Source organism: Schistocerca piceifrons, chromosome 2 (genome assembly GCF_021461385.2).
Source record: "Schistocerca piceifrons isolate TAMUIC-IGC-003096 chromosome 2, iqSchPice1.1, whole genome shotgun sequence".
Lineage (NCBI taxonomy): Eukaryota > Metazoa > Arthropoda > Insecta > Orthoptera > Acrididae > Schistocerca > Schistocerca piceifrons.
This window is the reverse complement of record NC_060139.1, coordinates 545147917-545175621: the sequence shown is the minus strand read 5'-3', so window position 1 is coordinate 545175621 and position 27705 is coordinate 545147917. Positions and strand designations below refer to the sequence as shown.

At 41.3% G+C, this 27705-nt stretch overlaps 1 protein-coding gene across 3 annotated transcripts in view; it reads right to left on the bottom strand.

The window, feature by feature from the left end:
* LOC124776883 (cytochrome b5-related protein-like) overlaps positions 1-27705 on the bottom strand; it is a 125546-nt gene that overhangs the window by 11214 nt on the left and 86627 nt on the right. For all 3 annotated transcript variants that reach the window (XM_047252067.1, XM_047252069.1, XM_047252068.1), the window contains exons 3-5: positions 9227-9439; positions 272-459; positions 2-193 (exon numbers count right to left, since the gene is read on the bottom strand). In XM_047252067.1, coding sequence (XP_047108023.1) covers positions 2-193; positions 272-459; positions 9227-9439 — 593 coding nt within the window. The remainder of the gene's footprint in view (position 1; positions 194-271; positions 460-9226; positions 9440-27705) is intronic.

The window sequence follows — 27705 nt, the reverse complement described above, 5'->3', positions numbered from 1 at the left end:
CCTGGATATACAGCAAACATGGAAACTAATCGCCCCCACGATAGGAGAATAAATCCAACTGACATAACGAGTAAAAAAGTTCTTCTCTTCAAATGGTAAGAATTTGAACCATGGTTCAAACATGGATACCTCGAGATCGAGAAGAGTGTTGGTGTACAAATGGTGGCTCAGTACGTGACTGATACGCCAATCTCTGAAAAACACAGTAGCAGAAGGTAAGATGTATCGATTAAGGTACTGGGTTTATTCGATGCACAGGTGGCCCTAGTACCTGGATGACATCATCGAGAAGTCGAAGTAGTACATTCGCAGGTTGTCCTTGAGATGCGTGAAGTTGTGGGCGCAGATGGCGGTGAAGGCGAGCAGCAGGCCCGCCAACATGGCCACCGCGAAACTGTGTGTCCAGGCGGCCACGACGCTCAGCGCAAGCATTGACGTCACCAGCGAGTCGGCCAATATCTGAGAAACAAGCAGCCGTGTTAGCCTATGAAAAAACTCGTATTTGCTGGCTAGCAAACAGACGAACACGGAGACCTCATCCACAGTTGCAAATCCACCCTAATGTCAAAAAGTTGTAACTGCAAAAGTTATCTAACAAAATACACTACTGGCCATTAAAATTGCTACACCAAGAAGAAATGCACATGATAAACGGGTATTCATTGGACATATATATTATACTAGAACTGACATGTGATTACATTTTCACACAATTTGGGTGCATAGATCCTGAGAAATCATAGATCCTTACACGAGGCATCACAACAACGTTTCACCAGGCAACGCCGGTCAACTGCCGTTTGTGTATGAGAAATCGGTTGGAAACTTTCCTCATGTCAGCACGTTGTAGGTGTTGCCACCGGCACCAACCTTGCGTGAATGCTCTGAAAAGCTAATCATTTGCATATTACAGCATCTTTTTCCTGTCGGTTAAATTTCGTGTCTGTAGCACGTCATCTTCGTGGTGTAGCAATTTTAATGGCCAGTAGTGTATCACAGTCTTCTAGATGCATCCATATATGTTTTCTTGAAAGTAATCCACGGAAAGTAATTCAACGAGCTAGTATTGAAGTGTTGCTTAAAAAAGTGGGTGTGGCAGGAATATCGCGTCACACATTTAATTATTTTTCAACCACTTTGGATGTGATTCATAATTGAAACTTTGGGAACTTATTGTCCATAAGTTCTACTAATGAATAAAAAAATGAAAACTAACATTTTCGGTTAATTTCGTGAACGTTCCCCCTTAAAATTAGTCGAGTATGTATCGATATTTTTACATGCTACCGGGTTCTGCCACGAAAATTAGTCTCTCTATAAGTGTCACAACAAAATATAAAATACAGTCTTATTCTCACTTTTGTTTTCATTAAGTCAATGTAACATCACTTATGAGAGAAGCCCCTTATATTTATTTAATTTACTAACCTGTATTATGTTGAATTTATGACTTCGAATAATATCCGTACGCCCATAATATTTTCAAAGTATTTTTTCGTGAAAAACATGGTCTAATTTTGATTTGTGTTAAATATTAAAAGCGGAAGTTTAGCCATTCAACGGAAGTTCTGGATGCTTCTAGAACAATATGTAATTGATATACACTGTAATTCTGGAAACAAAATCCAGGACCAATTTTTACTTTCGTTAAGGTTATCAACTCAAGCTGCCGCCCAGATGCTGATGCCAACTACAAGATAAGTAACCTATTCTTCGTTATACAGTTTTCCTCATAGATTTTCTCTATATATATTGCTAAATAGTGTTGGTCACTAACATGCAATAAATTTAGACTTCTAATATACACCAATAAACACTAATTGGGAACATCATAAAGGAAGACCCAGAAAAGTCTCATCTGTGTACCTCTGGGCGTTAACATCATTATTGCGATCAAGGACGTAGATGTGGCTATCTTTTGTTAAACATGAAACATTAAAGCAACATATGAAAATATACAGACTATACTGATGTTACTTAAAGAAAACAGAAAACCCTCACCATAGATGGATACGACAAAAACTGAAACAAATCTACTCTAGGAGTTGTTGCTGTTATGGTCTTCAGTCCAGAGACTGGTTTGATGCAGCTCTCCATGCTACTCTAACTTGTGCAAGTCTCTTCATTTCTGAGTAAATACTGCAACCCACATCCTTCAGTATCTGCTTAGTGTATTCATTTCTTGGTCTCCCCCTATGATTTTTACCCTCCACGCTTCCCTCCAATACTAAATTGGTGATTCCTTGATGCCTCAGAACATGTCCTACCAACCGATCCCTCCTTCTTGTCAAGTTGTGCCACCAATACCTCTTCTCCCCAATTCTATTCAGTACCTCCTCATTAGTTACGTGATCTACCCATCTAATCTTCAGCATTCTTCTGTAGCACCCATTCCGAAAGCTTCTATTCTCTTCTTGTCTAAATTATTTATCGTCCATGTTTCACTACCATACATGGCTACACTCCATACAAATACTTTCAGGAAAGACTTCCTCACACTTAAATCTATACTCGATGTTAACAAATTTCTGTTCTTCAGAAACGCTTTCCTTGCCATTGCCGGTCTACATTTTATACCCTCTCTACTTCGACCATCATCAGTTACTTTGCTCCCCAAATAGCAAAACTCATCTACTACTTTAAATGTCTCATTTCCTAATATAATTCCGTCAGCATCACCTGATTTAATGCGATTTCATTCCATTATCCTCGTTTTGTTTTTGTTGATGTTCATCTTATAGCCTCCTTTCAAGACAATGTCCATTCCGTTCAACTGCTCTTCCAAGTCCTTTGCTGTCTCTGACAGAATTACAATGTCATCGGCAAACCTCAAAGTTTTTGTTTCTTCTCCATGTATTTTAATTCGTACTCCAAATTTTTCTTTTGTTTCCTTTACTGCTTGCTCAGTATGCAGATTGAATAACATCGGAGATAGGTTACAACTTGCTCAGTATGCAGATTGAATAACATCGGGGATAGGCTACAACTCTGTCTCACTCCCTTCTCAACCACTGCTTCCCTTTCGTGCCTCTCGGCTCTTATAACTGCCGTCTGGTTTCTGTACAACATTCTTTCATGATTCTTAAACCAAGTGTTAGCCATGATTAACTTATGCTCTGTACAAAATCCTATCAGGCGGCTTCCTCTTTCATTCCTTATCCCATTCCATATTCACCTACTACTTTTCCTTCTCTTCCTTTTCCTACTATCGAATTCCAGTCCCCCTTTACTATTAAATTTTCGTCTCCCTTCACTATCTGAATAATTTAGATTTCTTCAATCTCTTCATCATCTGCGGAGCTAGCTCGCATAAAAACTTGTACTACTGTGGTAGGCGTGGGCTTCGTATCTATCTTGACTACAAAAATGCGTCACTTTATTGTTTGTAGTATCTTACCCGCGCTCCTATTTTTTATTCATTATTAAATCTACTCCTGCATTTACCCCTATTCGATTTTGTATTTATAACCCAGTACTCACCTGACCAGAACTCTTGTTTCTCCTGCCACCGACCTTCACTAATTCCCACTATATCCAACTTCAACCTATCCATTTCCGTTTTTAAATTTTCTAAACTACCTGCCCGATTAAGGGGTCTGACATTTCACACTCCTATCCATACAACCCCAGTTTTCTTTCTCCTGATAACAACGTCCTCCTGTGTAGCCTTCGCCCGGAAATCCGAATAGAGGACTATTTCACCTCCGGAATATTTTACCCAAGAGGATGCCGTCATCATTTTAACCATACAGTAAAGTTGCATGCCCTCGGGAAAAATTATGGCTGTAGTTTCCCTTTGCTTTCAGCCATCCGCAGTACCAGCACAGTAAGGCCATTTTGGTTAATGTTAGAAGGCCAGATCGGTCAGTCATCGATACTGTTGCCCCTTCAACTACTGAAAATGTTGCTGCCCCCCGTTTGTCTGGCCTCTCAGCAGATACCCCTCCGTTGTGGTTGCACCTACGGTACAGCTTCCTGTATCGCTGAGGCACGCAAGCCTCCCCAGCAAACGGCAAGGTCCATGGTTCATGGGGAGGGGGGGAGGGGGGGGGGGGAGGCCCTCAAAGACATATGGTGAAACTACATGATCTGTTATTACCCCACCCATCCCTCAAAACAGTGAGGCGTCTGCAGGACATCCAGTTTCTCCGTCAATACGGTTTGCAGGTCCGAAAGTGTCCGAGGTAGAAGTATCACCTGTCCAACAGTACCTGCAGGCGCTCCATTCGCGTAATGCCCCCTTCTTCAGTCTCTCAGCACTGTGGCTAAGAACGTTGTCGCTCACATAAATGAAAGCTGCCACTCCACCGTGGAAGAGTCCAACATATCCCTCCTCAGTTTCGGAAGAATATCATTCTTCTGTGATCGACCCCGCTTACAAGAAACGCGGTGATGTACTTACAGTGATCATTATCCCTCTTGCAGCATGAATCTACAACCACAGTAATTGACACATAATGTTACATTTAGCCAAGACCCTCTGGTAACTCCAAGCACGGATCAATCGGAGGACAGTATCCCTGCCCTTTCCCATTGATCCTAATCGCAGTCAATGCTGCATTATGGCACATCGGTGGATGAGAAGCATTGGATTGGCGCACACCGCATGCGCATTCTAGCTTGTAGAACGGCATCGTGCGGGTTTCACTAGGTGCTTCTTAAAAAAATGGGGGCGCCTGAAGTCTGGAGCAGTTTGTACAAAAGAAGCGGATTTGTTCCTTTACGCCAAATATGTAATTAATTGTCCTCTGTTTCTTTCAAACCCTTCGCGACCTCCTAATATATACATGCACAGTTGTTCCTCCAGTAGCAAAAATAGCAAGCAGAGAAATTTCTCCCCACACATGTTTCTTATTATAAACTATCGAAAACAATAATGACTGGGAAACTCTACAGTGATTGATTAATCTACACAGAGTATTGATTGCCTTGTGGTCCTGCTAGGTCATTGTGTATGTTGATCAATGTAGTTCGCGACGACTACAATGAAAATTGTTCCTCAAATTTTAATTGCTATTTTATGGGTTCTTCCTGATCACTCGTTATCGTTAAAATTTAATCTGTCCAGTTATTCTCAGTGTTTGTATTTTGCTGAGTATTTTAAAGTTCAAAAGACTGCGACTGCCTCTTGCAAAGTATAGTTAAATGGAAAATAAGATAGAGATTGTACGAAATAATAAAAGAGATAGTAAAAGGCAATACAGATGGGCTCTTATTTGAGAGCTTCACAACAAACAAAAAGTAATTTTGGTATCCGGATGCATCCAAGTTTTGCTAAACGATCCAGTAGAACACGTCCTATCGTACTTTTTGTGGCGTAGTTTGTTCACCCCTTCAAATGTGATAAAGTTTCAAGAGCTAATAACTTCTTCTTTCAAGCTCTTTCAAGCGTGTCTAAATAAATAACCCAGATATTCCGATGAGTTGAACATGGAGGCCATAACATTGCACCACATGGATCGTTCCATTTTACTGGAAATATTGTTACTTAAATACTACTTTCTGCATTTTCCAGAATGTTCTGGAAACGTAATCAGCACCAAACATGGAGTGAAGAGTTGTTGGCTTCTGTCTCGGGTTCTTCGGCCGAAATTTGTTTGACGATTTTTCTGATGACATCGCCAAAGCTTCACCCTTCATTGCTAGTGGTTTTTTCTGCGGTGGTTTCTTCGTTATCTAGTATCTACATTAGAAATGAGAGATCAATTAAAGAAGAAAACTTGACGCAACACCGGAAATCAATGCTCCAGAAGTGGAAAAATGTTATTATGTGAATGGTGTGACCCAGCTCGTCGCAGTAAGCTTACTAGCAATTGCTGTCACACGATCATATACATAGCGATGCAGTAATCAAGGAAAAATTTGAAAATCAATGTTTGTACTGTTCTTCAGAGGCAGAATTTAAAATACTGAACACAAGACGGAGACTTCTGGTGCAGCTCAGGGAAATATGTTTGGTTGTTTAGTTGGGAGGAGGGGATCAAAAAGCGAGGTCATCGGTCCCATCGGGTTAGGGAAGGAAGTCGGCAGTGCCCTTTCAAAGGAACCATCCCAGTATTTGCTTGAACCGATTTGGTGAAATCACGGAAAACCTAAATCAGGATGATTGAACGCGGGTTTCAACCGTCGTCCTCCCGAATACGAGTCCAGTGTGAGTATGTTTGGACTGCTGCTGCCTACACTTACAATTTGTGATGAGTAAACCCACGTCTGATGTGCGCTGGGAACGACAGTGTGCACACCACAGTATACGCCATATCTCCGATCTTCTTGACAACATTTAAGTTTGTCAACGCTCTATACTCACCCACTATCCTTAGATATCAGCATAACCATAAGAAAGAGCAGTATTTTAAAGAAAGAGAGGACGCAGAATATTATCTTGGACGTAGAGATTTAACGACAGCCACAGAAGTAACTTTAGGAATGTCCCCTGGGAAATATATCGAGATTGTTTCTGTTCATCTTGCCAGATAATGTTAACAGTAACCTCAGTTTTTTGCAGACGATGCAGTTATCTGTATTGGATTACCATCTGAAAAAGCTGCAGAAATATTCAGTCAGATTTTGACAACATTTCCAATTGCCCTTCTCCACCATCCCTGAAAGTTTGTAACATCATTACGCAATCGAGTACTGTTAATCAAAAACTAAACAACAGTATTTCCAAATATTAACCCTTCAATTGATTGGTTTCCACTGTGAGCTTGTTTGCATAATCATATTAATATACCGGGTGATCAAAAAGTCAGTATAAATTTGAAAAATGAATAAATCATGAAATAATGTAGATAGAGAGGTACCAATTGACACACATGCTTGGAATGACATGGGGTATTATTAGAACCATAAAAATACAAATGTTCAAAAAATGTCCGACAGATGGCGCTTCATCTGATCAGAATAGCAATAATTAGTATAACAAAGTAAGACAAAGTAGAGATGATGTTCTTTATAGGAAATGCTCAATATGTCCACCATCATTCCTCAACAATAGCTGTAGTCGAGGAATAATGTTGTGAACAGCACTGTAAAGCATGTCCGGAGTTATGGTGAGGCATTGGCGTCGGATGTTGTCTTTCAGCATCCCTAGAGATGTCGGTCGATCACGATACACTTGCGACTTCAGGTAACCCCAAAGACAATAATCGCACGGACTGAGATCTGGGGACCTGGGAGGCCAAGCATGACGAAAGTGGCGGCTTAGCATACGATCATCACGAAACGACGCACGCAAGAGATCTTTCACGCGTCTAGCAATATGGGGTGGAGCACCATCCTGCATAAACGTCGTACGTTCCAGCAGGTGTTTATCAGCCAGGCTGGGGATGATGCGATTCTGTAACATATCGGCGTACCTCTCACCCGTCATGGTAGCAGTTTTGCTGTCCAGCGCCATCTGTCGGACGTTTTGTGAACTTTGTTTTATTTTTTTGTTCTAATAAAACCCCATGTCATTCCAAGCATGTGTGTCAATTTTTACCTCTCTATCTACATTATTCCGTGGTTTATTAAGTTTTCAAGTTTATACCGACTTTTTGATCACCCGGTATGTATCAAAGATTAATTTATACATTTTGGCGCCCATCTTGGGGTAGTTAGCATTTCATTAACTCAAACCTTACTCTGGCAAAATCTTGGGGCGTTTTCCAAGTATGGTCTTGGATTAAATAAGACACTATGGTTTCGTTACAAATCAATATGGAAACCACAAAAAACATAACACTGGATATAACAAAATAACTAAAAAAATACCATGTGGAGAATTTTATAAACAACGCGATTTGCTACTTTAATTATGTTTAATACCAATATTTCCTTTAGTACGACTCGTTTCGGCAGCATTATCAGATACATCTCGGGTAATTATGCATTATTTTGTTTGACAACATGCACCATAAGTGCGACATTTTTGTTAGTGAGTGTGCGAGTGGAATTAAATACCGAAGTTTTTCTACTTAACAGTTGTATTTGGATCGTATCCCCCTGTAAATTACTTCGCAGAATTTAGCAGCTAATCTCACCGGCACACTCACCAACAAAACTATCGTACCTCTGGCATATGCAGACATAAAAAACATATAAATGATGTCCTATGAAGAACACAACCACTGAGTGCATAATAACATATAAATTTATTGACGAAATTAAGTAATTCACATAATATTGCAGTGTATGCCACCTGCGTGGTGTATGAAATATGTTGTAACTCAAAATTTCTGCAGGTGCCCTCTCGTTCTTTCGATGAAATTTTCCATAATTTTTCAACGTACTTACACCTATAGTTCTGAAACCAAACTCTGAATTTGACCTTGAGCTCTGGAAGAGGTCGTGGTTTCTTCGTGTGCAGATAAGACTTCAAAAATAATCCACAGAAAGGAATCACATGGTGTCAAATCATAAGATTTTGGTGGCCAGTTCACGTCATCATTGCGAGAAATCACCCGGCCAGGGAATCTCTCTCGTCACTAGTCCATTGTTACAATCGACACCCGGCCGTCTTGTTGAAGCCGAACTACTTCAGCATTCACTCGGTCCAGTTCAGACCACGAAATCTCTCTCTTGCGCTTGGTTCGCCGACCACTGTTAATGCGTTTCCACCATCATCTTTGAAGAAGTGCGGCCCAGCTATTTCCTCGGCCCAAATGCCACACCACATAGTCACTCGTTGTGGATGTGATGGCATCTCCACAATTACTCGAAAGTTTTCTGTGCCGTAAATCCTAAAATTTTGCTTGTTCGCGAGGTCATTCAGCACAGAGTGCGTCTCATCAGTGAACATTATTTTCAATATGACATTGTTGTCCCCTCTTTGTTTCGCAAGCACCCAATGGGTAAATCCTCGGCGCTTGAGTTGAAACTAGCTATCTGCACAATATTAGTCACCTTCGTAATACGTTTTCACTACAACAGCATGCTGTCCTATCGTGAAGCACTCTATTGCTAACCACAAAGGAAACAGATCTCCCAACTTGTGGAACAAGAATGGCAGGCATTTCAAAAGTTGCGTTCTTTATGGGACGCCCTTTATAATTAATAGATGGGCACTCGATGACAGCAGCATGTTCCCACAACGCTTCGTACAGAAGTAAATATTGATATTAAATGAGACTGAAATAGCAAATTGTGTTGATTATAAAATATACCTCTTACCTCGATATACTTTGCATGCTGTTCAGTGAGGACAGAGTTGTCCGCTAAGTCCAATAGCAGCTACGTGTCTTACCTTAGAGTACATGGTACCTGTTGATCCGACGTATTTTTCATTCGCTAATGCTTCACGTGCTCGAGCCTTGAGCGTGCGATAAAAACCGTTCTCCTTAAAAGTGTACGGTGAGTTTCGTCGTGTCCTCGCATCCCTGACGTAGAACTGCTTCAACATGGCGTCCGCGACGTTGCGGATGTGGTGTACTTCGAAAGCCTCGGTGATGTCCGTTCCCTGCGAGTAGGCGATAGGGGCGTTATGACTGTGTGCTTTCATGTCCACATCATTTGTTACATAGAAGCTAGCAAAACAAGACATCATCATAATGAGTATGTAAATACACTACACAAGAGAATATGTCTTTTAGTGGATGTGCCCAGTAATGTTACAAGTTTACTTCTTTATCAACGTTATCAATTCATTTTAAAGGATGTAAAAAAATAGTTATTGTGGTGAGGAAATTAATTTTATCTAATACAGTCTACTTGGAGTACAGATTTTTGAACACAGTTTTCGGAATATAACAGATCTAATAATCCGTAATTTTAAATGAACTGCCATCCACAACAAAATCCCTCGCATTTTTAAGCCATCGTAAGTGATATTCCGCAGACGCATGGCCAGTACTTTCTAAACCTGACAATAATGTCCCCTCAACATTGATTCTATGGCAACTGGTAACGTTGATATTTTCTTTATTTTGACAATACCAGCTTTATCCATTACGCCATGTTTTTTGAAGAGTTAAGAATTGTATTTACGGCTCAGTTACTCGTGACTGACACAGACTTGAAATTCCATCATTCTAATTCAGCAATATTCCCAACAAAAGCAAACTATAATCTGTGAGCTACACTATGTGATCAGAAGTATGCGGACAACTGTTATTGGACATTAATATGGGCTGTGTCCACTCTTCGCCTTTATGACTGCTTGAACTTCGCTGAGAACATCTTCAGTGTTGTGTCTGAATCTCCGTGAAGGAATGGCAGCCTATTATTCCTCAAGAGCCGAAACAAGAGAAGTTAGTGATGGGTGCTGGGGGCTGGAGCGAATTAGACGTTTTGATTCATCCCAAAGATGTTCAGGTAAGGACTTTCGCAGGCCAGTCCATTTCACAAATTCCAGTGCACACAAACCATTGCCCCACAGATGCTGCTTTATGACAGGGTGCACTCTCATGGCGATACGTACTGTGACGAAAGAGAAGGTGGAAGGGCTGCGTTGAGTGGTGAGTGATCATAATTTTAAAACTTTTACACTGACGGAAAAAAATCACAACACCAAAAAAATAGCTAATGTAGAGTAATGAAATTTCGGGATTACGTATGTCTAGGCAACACATTTAAGTGTTTAATACACTAAGATCACAGATTAATGTAAGCGCGAGATAACCCATTGCAAATGTGAAATGCTGGTAAATTAACAACAGGTGTGACCGCCAGAATGTTGAACACAAGCATGCAAACGTGCCTGAATTGTGCTGTACAAGTGCCGATGTTAAATATAAACGTAGGCTTCCTCGGCTGTTGTCACAGTCAATAAAATTCTTCTGGGTTTGAGGCCGCATTGTCATCTGTAAAATTCCGACGTTTCGGCGACTGTTGCAAGGCACCTTCCTCAAGGTGTATTGCTAACTGCTGAATAAGCACTAGTTTGGATACTCATATACTATGGAGGAATGCTGTCTTTGGATGTGACGGCGAGGAGGAAGGGTATTAGGAGTTCATTTTATAGGTCTTTGCATTGCTTGCTGTCACTGGCGGAAATAGGCGTTTTCCATTGGAGTTTCCTTTACTGCTTGCCATTGGTGGAAATCGGCGAATAGGAGACTGAGCGGAGTCTACAGATGACAATACGGCCTTAAACCCAGAAGATTTTATTGACTGTGCCAGATGTTAGTTTGTGAGATGGAGTTCCATGACTGTTGTGCTTGGCTGCTCACTACAGGGATGATTAATGCCATTTGTAGATGACGCTGGAATCGTCCTCCGGTTACGTCCCATATGTGCTCGATTGGAGACACATCTGGTGATCGAGTAGGCCAAGGTAACCTGTCGACACTCTGTACGGCGTGTTGGGTTACAATAGCAGTATGTGGGCGGGCGTTATCCTGTTGAAAAGCATCCCATCGAATGCTGTTCCGAATAGTAGCATAACAGGTCGAATCACCAGACTGACGTACAAATGTGCAGTCAGTATGCTTGGGGTAACCACGAGAGTGCTCTTGCTGTCATACGAAATCGCACCCCAGACCATAATCCCACTATAGTTTCAGTGTACCTAGCACGCAGACAGGTTGGTTGCAGCCCCTCAGCTGGCCTGCTGCTAACAAACATACGGCCATCACCGGCACCGAGATAGAAAAAGCTTTCATCTATAAACACAAGAGACCTCCTCATTTCCCTCCAATGAGTCTCATTTGACACCAATGATGTCGCAAATGCTGGTGGTTTGGGGTCAGTGGAATACACGCTACAGAGCGTCTGGATCAAAGCTGTCCTAGAAACAGTTCGTTGTGTCACTATGGTGCGAATTGCTGCTGCAGATGCAGTACGATGCGCCAGAGTCATACGCCGAACGCGATGGCTTCCCTCTCGGTAGTGCCACGTGGCAACCCGGGGCCCTTTCTTCTTGTAACCGTGCATTGTTGTGACCGCCGCTGCCAGCAACTATGTACAGTGGCTACATTCCTGCCATGCCTTTCTGCAGTATCGCAGAAGGAACATCCAGCTTCTTATAGCTCTATTACACGATCTCGTTCAAATTCAATGAGGTTTTGATAATAGTGTCTTTGTTGTCTTAAAGGCATTCTTGACTATCAACGCACCACGCTCAATCTCAAAGGTAACTACCGCTCACGACCGTTGCTGCGTGTATTTAAAGCAAACCTGATTTGCATCCTCATAGTGGCACTACTAGCGCCACTCTTATACGATTAGTGCGAAATTCTAATAGTCATTATCTTTCAGTGTAGAATCACGCCTACCAACTTTAGTTTATGTCGCACAAACCCTTCTTAGTGTTACGACTTTTTTCCGTCAGTATATTTAACAACATGACAGAAATTTTCTTTCATAATTACTATTAAAACTTATAAGAACACTGCCTTAAAGTCCAACAACAAATGTCTAACAAGAAATATTCAATAGCAGAAAAATGACCTTTAAATTGAGGCAAAATGCAACAACTACTACAATTACTTAAATCAAAATCTATGTAATACGCCACAAGGATAGTAACCATAATATCGAAAACTAATAACGTGATAAAGCTATACTGGGGCCATTCACAGAATGAGAACAATTTGAAAACAGACATCGCGTTCAAAAATTAATTGACTGCACACAGGCCAGAGCACCAAAAATAATTTTGTTATAACAGTGAGAACAGGTATGTGAAAGTTTGCTCTGAATAATCGTGCCCACAGTCTCTGCCAAATAACACAAAGACAAGAAATTTGAAATATAACAAGATGCGAGAAATTTCGTTACAATTCAAAATTAGAACAGGATGAGAGAGCGTTTTCAAATAACTTCCCAAAATAGCTTTAAGGCCTTGTACACGAAACTGGCAATATAGCAACAACATTAACAAGAATACGTGAGGTTCATGACTCACTCATTGCCTAAGGAACCAGAGCGTACTACAACAGCACTAGACCGAAGGCACCAAAATATGCCAATGGTTTACTTTACCTAATTGTGTTAAAAGGATATGATAAAATAACCCAATGGTTCACTGAGTACTATTGCACAATTGCCTGGAATGGTTATGATACAAGTAGGAATACTCTATTATACTGTAAAACCAACACCCAATAATAAATAATCACCTCAGTACAGTCTAAGAACCTGTGTATTCACCAATAAGACAGTCTGCCCATTCGTATAAGGACTGTACCGGTCGTATAAAGAACACAGTGCACAACAACTTGAGCCAAAAGTGAGGGAAGCGCTGTAAGACAACACACTCGCACAGCTCAAGACGCTACCCCAATTCGCGCTTTCCTGAAACCACCAGGAACAGACTGCTCTATAGGAAACAGCTGTTCGGAAAGCACACTCAGCTTATGGGCCGCCGACTAGACCACGGCCACTCCGCTGTCCGATGAAATCCGTCCTGTTCGGCTGCTCGGTGGCACTCAGGGTTGCCTCTCGTGTTGCTTGCTTAGTCGTGCCCCCCATTCTCCCAATGCGTCCAGCCGGTCTCACACGCTGACTCTCGCCAGCTCTGGTGTCGCCGTGGCGCTCTCGCTGGCAGCGCCCTCGTGGAGTCGCACTGCTGCAATCACAACTCTAAATTTGCTGCTCTTCAATCTGCCGTGGCTGAGTGTGATGGAACACATACAATCATCGTCTTCCAACTCTTTCTCAACTGTACAACTGTACTGAATGTTGTAAAATTTGTTCATGTCCTTCCACATTTAGCATTTTCTTAAACGCAATAAGGGGACCACACCCAAACTACAAAAAGACGCCCACACCCAACACCACCTCCTGTTTACTTCTCCGTTCACACTACACACGATGGCAGGTAACGTCCTCCAGTTATTCGCCAACCCAAACCCTTCCACAAGGTATAGCGTGATTCATCGTTCCAAATATCTCGTTTCCATCCACCAACACACCAGTGACTTCGCTCTCTACGCCATCTCAAGTGTCATTTCTCATTGACTACAGAGCTCTGTAGCTTGCGAGGCACTGTTCGACCATTGTGCTCCAATCTTTTTAACGTTCTCCACAGAGTCATTGTGCAAGGTGGACTGCTGGTAGCACTTTGGAATTTACGAATGATTCCTTCCGCTGATTTCAGGCGATTTTCTACAACCACCCTCTGCAGTCCTTCGATGGAAAGGTTTACTATTGAAATTCTGAGAGATTACGTTCCAGGAAGGGTCGGACAACATTTTTCTTCGTCCCACACATAGCCAAATGATCACAATGAGAAAATTTGTAAGTAGGCTGTTTATGTTTTCTCTATGTAAGTAGGCTGTTTATGTTTTCTCTATCTAAGTAGGCTGTTTATGTTTTCTCTATGTAAGTAGGCTGTTTATGTTTTCTCTATGTAAGTAGGCTGTTTATGTTTTCTTATTGGCAACGTTACGTAGCGCTCAATATGAAAATCACTGGCTGTGCTGTGTGCAGTCTGTGGCTGCTTTGCATTGTTGTAATACTCGCCATTGTAGTGTTAGGCAGCTGGCTGTGAACAGCGCGTAGCGTTGCGCAGTTGGAGGTGAGCCGCCAGCAGTGGTGGATGTGGGGAGAGAGATGGCGGAGATTTGTAATTTGTCATGAACTGATATATATATTATGACTTGTGATGATATTAAGGTAAATACATTGTTTGTTCTCTATTAATATCTTTCATTTGCTAACTATCCCTATCAGTAGTTAGTGCCTTCCATAGTTTGAATCTTTTATTTAGCTGGCAGTAGTGGCGCTCGCTGTATTGCAGTAGCTTGAGCAGCGAAGATTTTTGTGAGGTAAGTGATTTGCGAAAGGTATAGTTTAATGTTAGTCAGGGCCATTCTTTTGTAGGGAATTTTGAAAGTCAGATTGCGTTGCGCTAAAAATATTGTGTGTCAGGTTAAGCACAGTCATGTAAAATTGTTTAAAGGGGACGTTTCATATGTCGACCCTTAGCCTAGGATACCTCACTGGAATCTTCTGATTTTTTCTTGTAGTTTGTGTAATTAGTGTAGCTTTTGTTTATTGCTAGCGCGTAATTGTAGAGAGAATCTCCTTTGTAGTTGCAGCCTTTCATTGTTGTATAGTAAAACAGTTGTGGCATGCATGTAGATTTGCACCAAGTATTTCGCAGCTGCGCTTGCAAGTAACTAGATATTATTTTCAGTGCTATGTTAATGTGTTCTCTTATTTTTGATCTTCAAATTGTGTTTTTCTGTGTTGTCGTGTGAAATATTGTGACAATAATGGCGTGTGAAAAACGTAATACTAGGCTCCAAAGTAAACTGAGAAATGACAGTGAAGACGAAAGCAGTGTGTTAGCGCCACCGAGTAGTGAATTAACTGATGTTCAAAGTAGTAATTTGGTAATTGTGAATAGGGAAATGGAGCGGGCGGCAAACAATGGCATGGACAGTGAAACAATTAGTGAAGAGGGAAGCATTATCGATCGATCGGTCGGCAACAGCTCGCCTCAGGAATCCGAAATGACAGGACACAATTTCGCAAATACTGTAGATTCAGGTTTTGGGTCATCACCGTTTTCTCAAATAAGTCAAGACACATTTTCTGCTTGTCAAAATGTGAATGTTGCCGGTGCAAATGCACTGCCGAAAAGCGTAGAGAAACAGATTCCAGACACTAATACATTATTATTGCAATTAATGCAACAAATGGAACAAAATCAGAGACAAACACAGCAAAAGCTTGAAAAGTTAGACACAATGGAACAAAATCAGAGACAAACACAGCAAAAGCTTGAAAAGTTAGACACAATGGAACAAAATCAGAGACAAACACAGCAACAGCTTCAAAAGTTAGACTCATTGGAACAAACTCTTGAACAAACGCGTGAAGATTTAACTGCTGAGTTACATAACATTGAATCGAAATGTCAAAAAGTCTGTAATGACGTAAAAACACAAATTTGTGAGCATTTCCAACCTATTTTTTCGCGTCATGAAAATGTATTACAGAAGCACGAAGCAGCCATAAAAGAACTGCAAACTATTGTTCATGAAAATCACGAGACCTTGCAAGCTAAATTTGACTCAGTTGCATCTACCAATTCGGTTACGCAACTTGCAAAAACTCAGGAAAACTTAAAGGACACAGTAGATACTCTGAAACTTGGTTCAGAAAAACACACTGAGGAAATAAGTACACTATCGGATAAAGTAGCCGAACTTTCAGATCAGTTCACTAATTTATCTACAAAGGTAGATGATGATCTGAATGACACAACACCTGTAGCCTTCACTGACACAGAAGTGTATGAACAAATCAAGAAATTCAAACAAAATCAGAATCAAATTAATACGCAACACCAAAGAGAAATCCGGGAAGTACAAGATCAGCTGACACAGGTAATACAAGAATTACGTATTTCAGAGGACACTCGCGCCCCAACACGGGAAGAGGGACTTAGAAATACGGAAAAGACGCAAAATAATAACACAGGGCATTTCGGAAGTTATGAAAGAAACTGGCAATGTGCACCGAATTTCGAGATGGAACCGCCGAAACGTAGTAACAATGACCGACATGCGACTCGCCGACATGACGATTTTGACTATAAGCTGTTCATTACTACACGTAAATTCAAAACATTTAAGAATTCTGGCAACGACATTCATCCACAAGCATGGCTCCATCAATTCTCTCATTGTTTTCCTCCCAACTGGTCGTTAGAACACAGATTAGAATTTGTGTGTGGCTACTTGGAGAATGAACCAGCTGTAAGAATGCGATCGGTAATTCACGATTGCCACAGTGAAGGAGAGTTTTACCATGCCTTCCTCTCAGCATATTGGTCTCAAGCCACACAAGACCGTGTAAAACATAGCATCATAATGATGAAACGTTTCGAACAATCTGAATTTTCCAGTCTTATGAAATATTTTGAAGACATGTTGCACAAGAATCAGTACCTGACAAACCCATACAGCCCCTCAGAACTCATCCGCATTTGCTTAATCAAATTACCTGAACATTTACGACATATTATTTTAGCAGGACGTTGCAAAGACGACATTGAAGCTTTTCAGGGACTGTTACAAGAATTAGAAATTGACACAGACAGTCGCGGGATGCGAAAACAGGAAAACAATCACTACAGGTCACATCCGTCACAATTCCGTGACGACAGAAACGATAACTGGACGCGACAAGGCTATTCTCACCACACAAATCGTGACCAAAATAGACACCACCCGTATGACAACCGTTGGCAGAGTAGTAATAATTACAGGGAAAGATCACCTCTCCGCAGCAATGACTATGACAGAGATAACCACAGAAACAGACAATATGGGAACCAAAACAATTATTACCAGGGGAGACAGAATAACTTCAGACGCAACAGTTCAGCGCGGAGTTACGATTCAGGGAGAAATTCTCCACCACGTGACCGACAAGGAAGAAACTACGGATTCTACCGAAATGACGACAGACGATATGATCATAACGACAGACGTCAATTGCATCAGAACTGGCGGGATTCAAACAGAGCAGGGCCCTCTCGGCAAGGCGAATTTGTAGAAGTTAGGTCTCCTAATCCCAATAACGACGCGCGCCAACAAAGAAACAGACAATGACTCACACCGCAGGCAGCCGCGTGCGCCGGCTGGCTCAGAGAAAAATAACATTGACGCTAACCTTGAGCAAAATTCCAGTATTCTTTACCGACGTATACCACATGATAATTGCGTTAAAGTTGAAACTCTGCGTGCTAGGAAGAGTAAAGGGCTACACCACATTTCACATGTAAAACCATTTATTGGGAGATAATCTGCTTTTTAACTTTGTCTTTGCCATAAAACGTTTCGCTTCACATTTCTAGTATGCTTTGTCAGACTTAAGAAACTGTTACCATGCAACAATGTTTGAAGTTAAATATCCAGTCAAGAACCAAGAGAACTTATTCAAACAGAAATTGCGAATGCATTGTTATTGCGAACAGACGACACAGTGTTGTTATTTATACATTCCTCCTTGTTAGTTGCACGATTACGTAACGAATATTAGGCTTACATACTTAGAACATATACCAGCACTGCTAATTAAATTTTCATGCAACATTTTGGTTTGCTTGAGAGTGGATTCTGGATTTGAGGTGCTTTCTGTGAAATGCTAGATGACACAGTGGTTAGTTTATGTGACAGCTACACGATTTTATCACGACGCTGCTAATGCATGACAATTTACAATGTTGCTTTTGCGGTGTATCTGTCTTATATCTGCACAGTTTTTTCTGAATTCTTCTATAAAGTGAGACATGTTTTAGTGGTGACTTTTGTGCTATTGCTACAAGGAGACAGCCTTTTCCGTAGGACAACAATACGTTACAGCACAGTAATTTCTTCATCACAACAATAAGCGTAATAACTAAGTTATCTATACGCAAAGCATTTCACTTTTGTGTATCATGAGGTAAGTACATTGACTTCTGCAGAACTTAGCTTTCGGAGGACAATAACTACGACACTTCTCAGAGATTATCTTACAGCAAGACGCATATTTAGCGCTACAGGACACGCATTTCAGTGATTAATTTTGTACTTAAAACATTTATTTTTAAAGATTTTTGAATTACAAAGAAAGTTTTCAGTGATACATTTCATTTCATTGCTGTAATCTGTAACACCTGAGGGTATAATTACATTAATCCTCAGGGGGGTACACGCTTACTTTGTGTACCATGTGTGTGGCAACCACAAGGAACCCTAGCTAATATGGTATTTGCTTATACAACTTTACACATCGGTACCATATTTCTCTAACACACAAATTACACAGCTATCTGATCATTTAACTGAGAGATAAACATTTTTTTACTACGTCAGTGACAGATGTTTACGTAATTACACAGCTGGATAACTTCACACTTATGAAACTGTATTTTGTCTGTGCATTGTAAACTGTTCATATTTTTTCGGAACCATTGTGATACTATGAGAGCTTTGAATGATGTATTTGGTAAAGGGATTATGATTTTTAAAGTACGTTTGAGGCAGATGACACTTTTGACATGAGCAGAGAATTTTTTTAATTATTGGAGGAAGCTACGACGATTTTGAGATTTGACTGAGGTGTTATGATGTTATTTTTACGACGACGATGTGTATCATGCTGCTGAGGTATGTTTATGATTAATAGGCTGAGGCTACATGAGTTATTTGATTATGCTTCATATTTATAATGACGAAATATTGACGAGTGTCGATGGATACGTATATGTGTAATAAGGTAAGGAGTAATGAATAGTGGGTAGGGACTCTTGACTTGTGAAAAAGGATGTTGGAAACCAAGAATCGTACTTTAAGAGTTATGACATGTGTGAATCATGTGTGAATGTATCACAATGCCACTGAACATTTTTTGGACATTGTTATATTCATAGGATTTTGTTTCTACACATTTGCAAAGTAAATTCTCGACCTGTGAAATTTTGTATATATGACTGTCACTGTAGCGGTAAATATTTCCGTACGAAAGTTAAGTGACCACCTGCACGTAATGCGTCGCGGGCACCCAGCTGTGTCAGACGCCTGGAGAAAAAGTCATTAGCGCGTGCCTTTCAGAGCACAGGAAGATAGAACAAAAAAAAAGGGGAGGCCATTATCCTTGGAAATATTTTTACATCTGCACACCTGATTATGACAAGCGTCTTTCTACGAGAGTTGAGAGAATTTCTACTAACTTATGAAATGTCACATGACTATTGAATGATATTTTTATGCTTTGGTTTGCGTAATTGCTTATTTCATTTGATACCTGTTTTTCAGCTGTGTTGCAGCATTGCTTTTATAAAATAAAATGCATTTGCTAATGTGAACACTTTCTGTCAACAGATCTATTAAATAATTATTTTATGATCCACATTCTTTAAAAAAGGAGCACTTGGACAGGAAAGAACAATAAGAAGGAACTAGTAACTGCATTCATAATTTTCTTTTCAAGTAATTGGTAACTTTTTGGTAGAATAACTTCTTGTGGTGCACCACTTTAATTACATAGACATTAAGATGTGAATATACATTTCCCTTATCTGCATTGTTGTTTAGTGTAATATTTTTTCTGCTTGAGCTATGTCATGTTTAGATATAAGTTATTGCATTTGCTGTTGCTGTTTGCCAGGCATAGTGCTACTAAATTTCACATTACATTACTCTGTTAAGCCAGTTTTACAACTGATTTTTTTTGTTGCTGCTCATTGGCTCATATTAGTTGTAATTTTGCATTTTATCTGTTAATTTAGATTTACTGTAGCTTGCTTTGCAATTTTCCAATTTTTTGGTCATTGCTGTTTGTGTTACTTATTTTGTGCTGCTGCATTGCCTCGTCCCTTAGTTTAGCATCTGAGCTCAGTAGATTTAAGTTAGCTTAAGAGGGGGTAGCCTCTAAGAGAATGAGTTGCGATGAATTGGAAGAAATGCATTGAGAAAACAGGTTTAGGTAGGATTTTCTTGGAAATAAATGTTGAGGTAAGAAATGTGTGAACATATAAATACAGAAAGCATGCTTAGATAGAATTTTTTTTGGTGGAAACAAAGGATGAAATAAGAGGAAAGATATATGAAGTTTTGGGTTGGACTGCAGTACCAAATGTTACACTGAAAACGAACCCTGTCCTTTCCTATTGGTGTTATCCCACTATGTGTTTGTGTACCCTTGAGTATTTGTTTTCTTCCTGTCTCTGTGTACTGTTTCATAGAATTTTTTTCTCTTCTAATACTAAGCTATATTCACTATGAGGAGGAATACTGTTATCCTCAAATATAAGTTGCATTAATAATATGTTATTTTCTTTGTAAAGTTGTTTACAATTCTGTTCTGTTTCAATGTTCATGTGTGAAATTAATGTTTCGAAAACTATTCTCATTATTTTATGTATGTACTTATGTCACTATTTTTGTAACACTGATGTATATGTTTATTTCTATTCTTTTGTAAAGCCTGTACTACAAATGTTATCTGTATTATTATGTTTTTAATGATGTATTTTGTACCTTTGTAATTGTATTCTTCTGTTATAAAATTGTAATTGTCACCAGTTCATGATATTATTAACTTGTTAGTTACATTTCACTGCACACGTTTCTTTTGGTCATAGTATATGGACAATATGTGAGGAGTAGGGACTGATAGTGTTTGCACGTGTGTTGGTAATTCAGCAAGGGACTGGATAACAGCATTGCTGGTTCTAAGGACAATTAAAAGAAAAACTTTCTGAGTGCACAAGTGGTGGTTTATGGACTTGCTATATTCTCTGCAAGAATCTTCGATGCTGATTGTGCACCTGCACAGTCGCAACGGATGGCTGCAGGCCGTCTCTACCAGGACTACAGTGGGTCTGCACCTCTGGTGGCCCACCAATACCATTATCTCTACAAGGACTACAGTGGGTCTGCATCTATGATGACCTACCAACGCCATTATTTCTACAAGGACTGCAGTGGGTGTGCACCTCTGGTGGCCCACCAATACCACAATCTCTACCAGGACTCCAGTGGGTCTGCTCTGTGATGACCTACCTACCAATATTCTTCCAAACTACGACTGACTCTGCTGTGGGTTTGCTCTGTTGTGGCCCATTACCTGTCTGCATGTCGAGAGTCAGCACTGTCTTTCCGTTGGAAGGTCAACACTACTTCTTCAAGACTGCATGGAAATCCACTACTTCTATGTGCATTTTCTTTTACTGCTTGGACTTTGAGAAAAACTCTGCATTTTTACTGTGATGAACAATGTGGACTGTCTTTATGGACTGTGAGAAATTTTGATCTTTTGACCAACATTGTATCAATAAGTGTGTGCATTTGACATGTTTGTTATTGTAATTATGAAAAATTTTATCAAATCATTATTGGCCACTGCCCAAAAAATATTTTGTAAAATTTTTGTGGGGAGCATGGGGGCTATGTAAGTAGGCTGTTTATGTTTTCTCTATCTAAGTAGGCTGTTTATGTTTTCTCTATGTAAGTAGGCTGTTTATGTTTTCTCTATGTAAGTAGGCTGTTTATGTTTTCTTATTGGCAACGTTACGTAGCGCTCAATATGAAAATCACTGGCTGTGCTGTGTGCAGTCTGTGGCTGCTTTGCATTGTTGTAATACTCGCCATTGTAGTGTTAGGCAGCTGGCTGTGAACAGCGCGTAGCGTTGCGCAGTTGGAGGTGAGCCGCCAGCAGTGGTGGATGTGGGGAGAGAGATGGCGGAGATTTGTAATTTGTCATGAACTGATATATATATTATGACTTGTGATGATATTAAGGTAAATACATTGTTTGTTCTCTATTAATATCTTTCATTTGCTAACTATCCCTATCAGTAGTTAGTGCCTTCCATAGTTTGAATCTTTTATTTAGCTGGCAGTAGTGGCGCTCGCTGTATTGCAGTAGCTTGAGCAGCGAAGATTTTTGTGAGGTAAGTGATTTGCGAAAGGTATAGTTTAATGTTAGTCAGGGCCATTCTTTTGTAGGGAATTTTGAAAGTCAGATTGCGTTGCGCTAAAAATATTGTGTGTCAGGTTAAGCACAGTCATGTAAAATTGTTTAAAGGGGACGTTTCAAATTCAATAAATTAAAGTTAACAGAGAGGTTTACCGGTAATCATTCTTCCCACGCATCATTCGCGAATGGAACAAGACATAAAGCATCAGTTAATGCTACCAGAAAAAATAGCCTTTGATACACGCCGTCTGGTGGCTTGCCGAGTATTGTTGGAGAAGTAGATGTAGGCGGTCACTGTCCGTCACTATATAATAACTGCGTGGTGTTGATTTAGGTGGGGTTGTTCGTTCCCGTTTCCACTTCACGGTCACATCGCCAACGGTCGATTTGGGCAGCTCTAGAAGGGTTGAAATTTCCCTAATGGATTTATTATTCAGCTAGCCTTTACTCCGCGGCTTCACGCGCGTACATGTTCGATACATACATATTGCACATATCACTTTTTCTCCCCTCCCTACTACCAGCTGTTTCTCCTGCCACCTCTCTGTGTGCCTCTTCTTCCCGCCTCTGCCTGTCCACCTCCTCCTCCCCAGTCTCTCTGTCTCTCCATCTTCTCAAACCCCCTTCTCTTTGTCCATCTTCTCCATCCCATCTCTCAACGCATATCTTCTTCTCCTTTTCTCTGTCCATACCCTCATCTACCTCTCTCTGCCCATCTCCTCACCACTCTTCTTTTTTCACCTGTTATCTATGTCTTCCACCTGCCTCCTGCATGTCCGTCTCTTTTTCCCTTTCTCTGTCTACTTCCTTCTCTCCCTCTCTGACCATTTGCCCCACTCCCCTCTTCTGTACATCTCCTGCTCCCTCTCTCTCTGTAATCCCATGCTCCTTCACACACACTCTGTCCGTCTCATCCTCCTTTACACTCTGTGTATTTCCTCCTCCCCTCTCCCTACGTCTCATCCTCCTTCCCACTCCCACTGTCCAGCTCATCCCCTCCTCTCTCACTATCTCCTCCCACCTATCTCTCTAATGAGCTTTGATCATCTATATGTGGTGCTCCTGTAAAGTATGCCAATACTAGTTACACAAAATGCCTCCTCCCCAACTCTCTGACCATCCCCTCTTCCCACTCTCCCTGTACATCCCCTCTCCTTTCCCTTCTCGCCCCTCTCTATGTACATCTGTCACCTCTCTATCTCTCTCCATCCCATCCATGCACCTCTCTCTGTACATATCCTCCACCCCCTTTCATGTCCATATCGCCTCCTTCACACACTATCCAACTCCTCCTCCCCTCTCTCTACATCCACAATCCACCTCCACCTTCCCCCTTTCTCTGTCCATCTGATGCCCCCCCTCTCTCACTAGCCACTCCCCCCCCCCCCTACACTGCTGTTGAGCAGTTCAAAACAGATCAATAAAACATGCTGATACTACTCTCACAACATGTGTGTTATGTCAGACAGCCAACATGTCAGAGGCATGAATACCATTTCTTGCCACTGATGTGAACACTGTCCTACAAATCAAGTCGATAAGGCAGGCAATACCATTGCAACACTAGCCTGTTGTGCAGGGCAGCCTATACATCAGGGTCTGTATATACACACACACACACACACACACACACACAATTGCACTGCTTTGTATATACGAGAAACTTTACCTCATGGATCTGCTCACGTACACATTTGATACTCATATTGCACACTTCACCTCCTCTCCCTTTCGGTGTTCAGCTTTTCCTTCCCCAGTCTATCTGGTTGCCCCTCCTCGACTGCCTCTGTGTCCCTCTCCACTGCCCACCTCTCTCTGTCTATCCCATCTTTCTCCCCTGTCAATCTTCTCCTACCCTCTGTCCATGTGCCCTTCCCCACTCACTCTGTCCATCTCATCCTCCTCCACACATTCTCGGTCCACCTCATCCTCTCCTGTCCCACAATATTCATCTATTCCCACCACTTCTCTTTGCTCAGCCAAGTCCATCTGTACATGTAGTCCCTACAAGTTATGCCAATACTACTTGCACAGCTCACCACCTCCCCTCACCTCCCTATCTCTCTGTCTGTCAACTCCTCTCCCTTCTCTATCTGTCCACTTCCTTCTCCACCCCCTTCTCTGAACACTTCATCCTCCTCGCTCTCTCACTATTCAACTCTTCTCTCCCTCTCTCTGCTCATATCTACATATCTGCATTTCTTGGCCCTGTAAAACGAATCGGTGGAGTAGGTCAATACTATTCCCAAAACATGCTGCACATGCAGAGCAACGTGCGTGTCAACAGCTGGAAAATCGTTAGCTGCCCTGCAAAGCAGATTGATAAGGCAGGCTGATACTATTCCCACAGAACATGTCTGTCATGCAGGGCAGCCTATATTGCAGGTGCTGAAAAAAGACGTGTTTGCCTGTGTCTCTGCGTCTATTGAAGCTAGAATGTTACAAACCCCACACTGCTCATATCTGTGAAGTTTGTTGTTTGTGTGCCAAATTTGGTTGAAATCTATAAAAGGGCTTTGGAGCAGATCTGGGAGATACATACTTAATGCCTGCTATATATATTTTACAATTTGCCCTGTAACAACTCAATTGAAGTCATTCTTTCTTTATGAATATATATAGAGAATAGATTTCAATTGATCTGTTACAGGTAAATTATAAAAGTCAGAAACACTCAATTGAGGAAAGTTCGATGTTTTTATCGAGATGTGGTGGTGTTTGCTTGTAGAAACATCTCTACTACACCATAAGACGATCAGAAAGACTCTCATATGGACAATGTAGTAACAAGCATCACTAACATAGAGAAACAATTGAAAGATTTGAAAGCAAGTAAGTCACCAGATGGAATCACAATTCGGTTTTACCAAGAGTACTCCAAGGCACTGGCCCCTTGCTGTGGTATGCGTACTGTAAGACCTTCAGTATGCACACGATCAGATTATTTGACTTCTCGCTCTAACGAAGTAGGCGAGTGTCAGCAATATGTCACGTGGTCTTATCATGGCATGTTTATCTTCTGCCGCTAGGTCAGACGATAGAAATGCCACGTGTACGCTTAGAGTAGCAGATTGACAGTGACCAAAATTGACAATCTGAAGTTCCTTTGCTATTGGTACATTAATCTTATCCTCACATATATCTCTGATACTTGACAAAAGTGTCTATACATTTATCTTCACAGCTATGTACAGGAATATGGTAATCTTATTAGGCACAGACTGAAACTTGACTATAGACTGGTACAGACAAATGTAGAACTCGTACAGACTGGTACAGACTAATGCAGACTGGTGCAGACAAATGCAGACTGACTAGTCGGAGGTCTGTACACTCGTTATAATACCTCGTGCATTCGTGTATCACTGCGTGAGTGTGATCCGCGAGGAAAACAGGTTCTACATTAGCAGCAATCTCATTGGCTGCGTTACATTATTAATATGCGGATCGGCGGAAGCAGAATTTGGTCCGTCTCTATGGCAGCGCCATCTCGTAGTGTGGAGACAGACGAGCGCTGCGCCTGCACTGTTGTGCTTAGCGGGGCGCGCTCTAGTGGGAAAGTTGTGTACGCACTGACTACGTGGAACTATGTACACAACACTTACCTAGTTTGAATTTATCGTGAATCTCTCGCCCAGCCCAAATCCCAGGCGACCGGAAAATAGTGCAGGTGACTCCTATATATAGGAAGGATAAAAGAACGGACCCGCATAATTACAGACCAGTACCCCTAACTTCAGTTTGCTGCAGAATCCTTGAACATATTCTCAGAATGAATACAATAAATTTTCTTGTGATTGAGAAGCTTATGTCCACGAATTGCTCGTGTGAAACTCAGGTTGCCCTTTCTCACATGATATACTGCGAACTATGGATGAAGGACAACATGCAGATTCCATATTTTTAGATTTCCAGGAAGCCCTTGACACTGTGTCCCATTGCAGTATACGGAATAAGTTCACAGTTACGTGTGTGCCTCTAAGACTTTGTAAGTAATAGGACCCAGCATGCTGTTCTCAACGGCGAGTATTCATCAGAGACCAGGGTATTGTCAGGAGCGCCCCAGGGAAGTGTGATAGGACCGCTGTTGTTCTCTATACACATAAATGATTTGGTGGACGGGGTGACATCAATCTGCAGTTGTTTGCTGATGGTGCTGTGGTGTATGGCAATATGTCGAATCTGAGTGACCATAGGAAGATACAAAACGGCTTAGACAAAATTTCTAGAGGTGTGATGAATGACAGCTAGATCTGAATGTGGGGAAATGTAAGTTAACACGGGTTAGTAGGAAAAACTAACCTGTAATGTTCGGATACAGTACTAGCCACGTACTGCATGACACAGTCAAATCGTGGAAATATCTGAGCGTAACGTTGCAAAGTGATATGAAATGGAACGAGCATGTCAGAACTGTGGTGGAGAAGCGAATGGTCGACTACAGTCCATTGGGAGAATTTGGGAAACAATGTTTCGTCTGTGAAGGAGATCGCATATGTAACGGTGGTGCGACCTATTCTTGAATACAGCTCGAGTGTTTGGGATCCGTACCAGGTTGGATTGAAGGAGGACATCGAAGCAATTCAGAGTCGGGCTGCTAGATTTATTACCGGTAGATTCGAACAACACGTAAGTTTTACGAAAATGCTTCGGGAACACAAATGGGAATCCCTGGAGCGAAGGCGACGTTCTTCTCGAAGAACACTGTTGAGAAAATTTAGAGAACCGGCATTTGAAGCTGACAGCCGAATGATTCTACTGCCGCCAACATACATTGCGCTTAAGGACCACGGAGATAAGATACGAGAGATTAGGGCTCATACGCAGGTCTATAGATAGTAGTTTTTCCCTCGTTCTGCTTTCGAGCGGAACAGGAAAGGAAATTACTAGTAGTGGTAGGGGGAATTCTCCGCCACGCACCGTACGACGGCTTGCGGAGTATCGATGTAGTTCTAAGAGAAATAATTTTGTGTGCTGGAATTTGCGCGAAGTCAGTCCATTGCTCAAGTGTAACATGTACCCTGCCATCGATTTTGCAGCAGCCGCCAATGAACAAGCAGATTTATAGCTGGCATGGAAAATTCTCGGAAGTCGGTTGCATACACAAAGGGAAGTGGTCGGCTACACACGTCAGATGAAAATGTCGAGCGCATCCGAGATGCATTCACACGGAGCCCTCGGAAGTCTACAACATGGGCTGGCCAGGAACTTCAGTTTCCTAAAACAACAATGTGGCTTCTTCTTTAACGACGCCTGGATATGAATCCTTACAAGTTGGAGTTACTGCAGCAGTTGTATCCCGGTGACCATAACAGATTGCAAAGGACAATTTTTCGGAAGGACTCATCTTTTCGGATGAAT